The sequence below is a fragment of the Austrofundulus limnaeus genome, unplaced genomic scaffold (genome assembly GCF_001266775.1).
Source record: "Austrofundulus limnaeus strain Quisiro unplaced genomic scaffold, Austrofundulus_limnaeus-1.0 Scaffold253, whole genome shotgun sequence".
Taxonomy (NCBI): domain Eukaryota; kingdom Metazoa; phylum Chordata; class Actinopteri; order Cyprinodontiformes; family Rivulidae; genus Austrofundulus; species Austrofundulus limnaeus.
Genome location: NW_013952655.1, coordinates 385525 through 391534, shown reverse-complemented (window position 1 = coordinate 391534; position 6010 = coordinate 385525). Strand labels below are relative to the sequence as shown.

Here is a 6010-nt window from a genome sequence, read left to right as displayed (position 1 = left end):
ATATATATACATTTCACTCAATGAATATGTGATTTATTTATTTTTTTATTATAAGTTTTATATCGTGATATATATCGTTACCGCCACCCATCATAATGTATATCGTGATATGAATTTTTTGCCATATCGCACACTCCTAATGCACATTACTGGAGAGAAACTATTGATCAGATCTGAACCGGAACAATTACATCCCAGTTGTTTCCATTTGAAGCTGGCACACATCAAATTGCACTGAATAAATTAATGTCTTCCTACATACAGTAATAAATATCTTATTTGTGTTCACAAAGAAAAAAATACATTAAAAAAAGCATCTTCAAGTTTTGTTTTCTGACAGAACCACTACAATATTTTATCCAGACCAACAGCCAGTTTTCTCTCCCTCAGACAACATACTTGTTTTTTGTTTAATTTAATGTAAACAAGCAGATAAAGCATCAAAATTATGATTTGTTGGTTGTTTTCACTCATACCATCTTTGGACTCACAAGCATAATTACACCTTTAAACCTGTCAGCCTGTCTGTAATGATGTTTCTCTCTGTTTGTGTGGAGCTCATCTTCAGCTCATGTTTATTTAACATGACTCTTTCTGGGTTTCTGTTTATTAGAGTTTTGAATGAGTTCATTTTGAAGAATCCCAATCTGGAAAGTAAGAAGGACCAGCGAGAGCTGCAGGTAATTACTGCTGCTAGTTTGAGTTTGACTTGTTAAACTCTTAGTTTCCAAAAATGGCGCGGCAGTGGTGTGGAACTAAATGAGGTTTTGAATCAGTTATAGATCATAGCTCAGCTAAAAACAACATCACAAAGATTGCTTTTTAAAATCTTCTCCAGTAAAACTGATAAAATGGTTGTCAGGGAGAGGATCCTGTTGAGACATGTCATCTGTGTTCAGGATGTCACTCACAAAGTGGTGGAGGCCATCGGCACGATAGCCGGCTCCTCTTTAGAGCAAACCACGTGGCTGAGGAGAAACCTGGAGGTGAAGGCGTCTCCACAGATCCTTGTGGATGGCAGCAACCTGGAAGCTGATGTAGAAGGTGAGAGAAGACATTTTCCCCTAAATGCATCAGATAAACAGCCGACTTCCTTGTTCTAGTTGCACTTAAGCAACATGCGCCTGTTGGGTTCCAGTTTGATAACTGGACCCAAACTGGGTGTAGATCAAGAAGATCAATATCTTCTTGATCTACAAGTTTGAAATTAACCTGCTTGAAGTTTGTCATGGTCACGATTAGCTCTGTAGAAGCTGCTAACGTACGTTTGTGTGTGTGTGTGTGTGTGTTTTGTAGATTTAATGCTCACAGTGATGGAGGCCTCCAGCTTCACTCCATCTGTGTACAGCGTTCACGCTCTCACGCTGTTGGCCGAGGTAAACACCAGAGCATTTCTGACCCTTCACTCAGCAGCTCTGAACCCTGGTTCTGGCACTGCTTAACTGGTGCTGTTTGGGTCTGTCATCCTGTACACTAACACACACCAGCTGAACTTGTTCTGTTTGATTTACAGCCCGCTCTCCTCCTCCTCCTCAGTCATTATTACTAAACCAGTAAATCCATTTGCTGGGGGTGTTTTGTGCTGTGGAGGAAGTGGACAGAGTTCAGCTCAGTGTGACTTTATCGATCCAGATGTTGCTTATGTTTTGTCTAAATTGCAACTTATAAATTCAGAAATTTATGCAAAGCACTATACCAAAACGATGCTTCTCTGCAGCTTGTGAACTGTTTTGTGAAAAGGTGTTGTGATTCCTTCAACTCTGTTTGTTTGGCAGGTGCTGGCTCACCTGTTGGACATGGTGTTTTACAGCGATGAGAAGGAGAAAGTCATCCCTCTGCTGATTAATATCATGCATTATGTTGTGCCCTACCTCCGCAACCACAGGTGGGGAAAAATCTTTACGTAACAAAAGTGTAGAATGATTTCACTTTGTAAAGACAGCGGTTTTCTGATGAAAGTGTATCTTTTCTTGTTTCTCCTGACAGTGCACACAATGCTCCCAGCTACCGGGCCTGCATCCAGCTGTTGAGCAGTTTAAGTGGGTACCAATACACTCGCCGGGCCTGGAAAAAGGAGGCCTTCGACCTCTTCATGGATCACACCTTCTTCCAGATGGACGCCTCCTGTGTGAGCCAGTGAGTCAGAGAAGAAACATCATCACGTCAGTGATTCAGTTCATCACCATGGCTAAAAATACTCAAAACAAGGGCTGTGAAGCTGGGGTGGTTCTAGGTGSGGGGCCGCAGGGGCATTGGCCCCAGCTGAAATCTGATTGGACCCCTGAAGTGCCCCTGTCCTGTCACTCATCTGTCCTTTGCCCGAGATTGGTGATGGTGTGTGCAGTTCCATGTCCAGACACTAGAGGCGCTAATGAGTCAAATAGGAAAGTCCAGCATGAATCAATCTTACAGAAGTCTTCTCTTCTGAACAATCTTGCAAAAAAAGTCCTTCAAATGATGGCTGCATTTTCTCATATGTTATGCATTTGAGAGCATTTTATCTATGTACAGTAAAAATACATGTAAAATTGCTAAGAATAATTTACTGTTCAAGCTTTTTTTGATGACATTACATTACAAGTGTTTGAACATATGGCTGTTAAAATGTATAAACCTTACCAAAACCAGGGATTTGAATGCAAGGATGCTGAACAAATACTTGGACCCTCTATGAATATTGTGGCCCCTCGATGGYCCCTTACTCAGAAAAATCCTGGATCCACCACTGCTGTGAAGGAAAAACAAATTCATACTTTTTTATGTCTGTATCTTCTCTCTGTTTGTGTGGAGCACATCTTCAGCTCATGTTTATTTTTAAAGTTATTATTAAAGTCTAACACACTATTTTTTATATTACATATCCAATGAAATATGATTAACAACAATAACAATGTTCTGTGGCAAGCGCCGAAAGTAACACAAACTGGTTTTAAAGATATTTGTAGGATTTCATGCTGTTTTAGACTCAGCTTTAGAAAAAGCCCCTTCACTTCCAAATATGAGGTGTGACATGACAGGGATCCAAACAGGCAGGACCACCAAGATTTCAATCGCATGAGGCTGGAGGCAGCTGAAAAGACAGGCAGTCCCATGGAATCATAACCATGTCAGACAAAAGAGGCAAAGACGACTCAGAAAAACTGATTCAGAAAATCTGAGACAGATGAGAGTGAAGACTTTGATAAGGAAGTCGCCCCACAGAGCACCCCTCCCCCGAAGCATTGTTGTGAAAATGTGCTGAAGTGGCAATATCAGAAACAGTAGGAGGTTCTTAAAGAGACGGAGGACAATTTTAAGGTTATGATTCAAATTCAAATTTATTTTTSATACTCAACAAATAAAACCTACAAAATGACTGGATCAAAAGTCAAAGACCACACAACAGATCTCAGTAATGGACTGCCTTGGCCTCAGAAAAGCATTTCTAAAAGTTAAAATGTTTTAAATTAGTTTAGCTGTGGGTCATGCTAAATACCAAACCTGTCGTTAAATTGGTCTTTTTCCTTTTCTCTGATTTTTCTAGCTGGAGAGCAATCATTGACCACCTGATGACTCACGACAAGACCACATTCAGAGACCTGATGAGTAAGCTCCACTTCTCTTTAATTTGTCACATGTGTCATCGCCACTCTCTGTTTCCTTGATCAGTTTARATCTTTTCCTTCAGGCAGAATGAAAACAGGAAGCACATGTGATGTAAGCTGAGTGTTAATGACTGTGTGTGTTTCTTGCAGCTCGTGTTGCCGTTGCTCAGAGCAGCTCTCTGAGTCTGTTCACCAACCGAGACGCTGAGCTGGAGCAGAGGGCCATGCTGCTCAAACGTCTGGCCTTCACCATCTACAGCAGCGAAGTGGACCAGTACCAGAAGTACCTGCCAGACATACAAGGTAAACAGCTGAACACACACTTGTCATCAGGTCAGATTCAGGAATAATCATTGGCGTTATCCGTGGTGCTGAAGCAGGTGTGTGTCTGTGTGTTCAGAGCGTCTGGTGGAGAGCCTGCGTCTGCCTCAGGTGCCCATCCTTCACGCTCAGGTGTTTCTTTTCTTCCGAGTTCTGCTCTTGCGTATGTCACCTCAACACCTCACGTCACTTTGGCCCACTATGATCACTGAGCTGGTGAGCACTAGATGCTGCGCAGAGCCGTGTTTCCTGGTTTTAAACTCTTCGCACACTTATTCTCGTGTGTTTTCRCCACAGGTTCAGGTGTTTCTGCTGATGGAGCAGGAGCTAATGGCAGATGAGGACATAACAAGGTGCACTACAGTGTGGCTCGYAGCAGTAAACGGAGTTTGTTCGCAGCTCTCCTTCTCCTTCATGATTTTTTTTTCTCACTTGATCAACTTCAGGACATCAGGGCCGTCGGTCGCTGGCTTGGAGACTACCTACTCAGGAGGGAACGGCTTCTCCACCTCCTACAACAGCCAGCGCTGGCTCAACCTCTACCTCTCTGCATGCAAGTTCCTGGATCTGGCCCTGGCCCTGCCTCCTGAGAGCCTGCCTCAGTTCCAGATGTCAGTGCAGATAAACCTGGGTCACAGTAGGCTTGGGGACAGACACTCAGTGTCAGGGCTTAAGATTTGGAAGAAAACTCAGTGTTGTATCATTTCAGGTACCGCTGGGCCTTCATTCCTGAGGCGTCGGATGATTCAGGGTTGGAGGTGAGACGTCAGGGGACACATCAGAGGGAGTTTAAGCCTTACGTGGTTCGTCTGGTGAAGCTGCTGAGGAAACGAGCCAAGGTATCCCTCCTGCTCTGTGACTGACCGAGAGAAGGGAAGTTCCCCATATCTCTTCCTGCCACACGAGCCTTATGTTCTATGTTCTGTCTGTTCTTACAGAAAAACCCAGAGGAGGACTGCTCCACTCGGACCCTGTCCTGGGAGCCGGGTCACCTGATGCTGACCCTCTACGTGATCCGCAGCATGGAGCAGCTGCTGCCCTTCTTCAACCTGCTCAGTCAGGTGTTCAACAGTAAGGCCAGCTGCCGGTCAGGCGTGGCCTACTCCCTCAGCCCCACAGACCCCTCCTTCCCCGGCCACAAGGACGGCCACAAACTGGAGAGCCAGAAGGTCTTCTGGAGTCGAGCGCGGCAGAACATTGAGGAGATGGTGGAGAAAGACTTTCTGGAGGGCCTCATCAAGACGTGAGAGCCGAGCATTAACTGACCACTCGTGAAAAACCTCAACTTGTATATTTGAGAACAATGGGGGGGATACATTTGTAAAAATTTTTGTATTTATATTGATTATTTCACTTTTCAAAAGCTACTGTATTTAATTTTAATTATTTGTATATATGGATCAGCTTTGCTGGGTTTTAACATTTCCTGTGGTTCCTTTGCTGTGCCATCCAGTGTCGTGTGACTTAATAAAACCGATTTCTTATGACAGACGTACAAGTTTCCTGCTGTCCTCAAGACATGAAGTGAAATGATTTCACTTTGTCACCACTTTTTATTCTAACAGAAATATGACGTTACAGATAACAGGTTTCATATAAATAAATAAATGAGTGGAGTCTGTGGAGTTTTTGTTAACATGGAACACTACAGATGAGACGAAACCTTTAAAATGAAGCACGTGTATCACCAGAACATGAACATAAAGATTACAACTTTTGCTAAAGCAAGTGAAAAGCTTTGCTTCAAAAAAGAACTAAATATAGAACTATATTTTCTTCCAGGGTAAAATAGATTAGTGTTTAAATCGAAGTTAAAACATTTTTTTACACAATTACCATACTTTATGTTGATATACAGTACTGTATTTGAGAAGGATCTTTTTTATTATACTGCATTAATTTATGTTTTGGGCTATACTGCAGTACATACTTTTCTGTTTGTAACTAACCAATAACTGTCAAACAAAACAAAGTGCACTATTTCTATTACTTTAGAGAAACCCAGTTCTGCAACTCTGATGGAAAAAAAAAAAGATAAATCTGAGAGATCCTGATACTCTAAGCATCTCATGATAATCATATTAGGTCTTAAAGCTGCTAAGTTA

The 6010-nt window shown here is 42.4% G+C and overlaps 1 protein-coding gene across 2 annotated transcripts in view; it reads left to right on the top strand.

Moving 5' to 3' along the window:
• dop1a (DOP1 leucine zipper like protein A) overlaps positions 1-5396 on the top strand; it is a 44184-nt gene extending 38788 nt beyond the window's left edge. For both annotated transcript variants that reach the window (XM_014020477.1, XM_014020475.1), the window contains exons 26-37: positions 614-680; positions 900-1044; positions 1297-1376; positions 1776-1885; positions 1987-2136; positions 3524-3585; positions 3735-3887; positions 3985-4121; positions 4203-4258; positions 4352-4516; positions 4615-4744; positions 4844-5396. In XM_014020477.1, coding sequence (XP_013875931.1) covers positions 614-680; positions 900-1044; positions 1297-1376; positions 1776-1885; positions 1987-2136; positions 3524-3585; positions 3735-3887; positions 3985-4121; positions 4203-4258; positions 4352-4516; positions 4615-4744; positions 4844-5152 — 1564 coding nt within the window. In that variant the 3' untranslated portion in view covers positions 5153-5396. The remainder of the gene's footprint in view (positions 1-613; positions 681-899; positions 1045-1296; positions 1377-1775; positions 1886-1986; positions 2137-3523; positions 3586-3734; positions 3888-3984; positions 4122-4202; positions 4259-4351; positions 4517-4614; positions 4745-4843) is intronic.
• Positions 5397-6010: the final 614 nt, after the last annotated feature.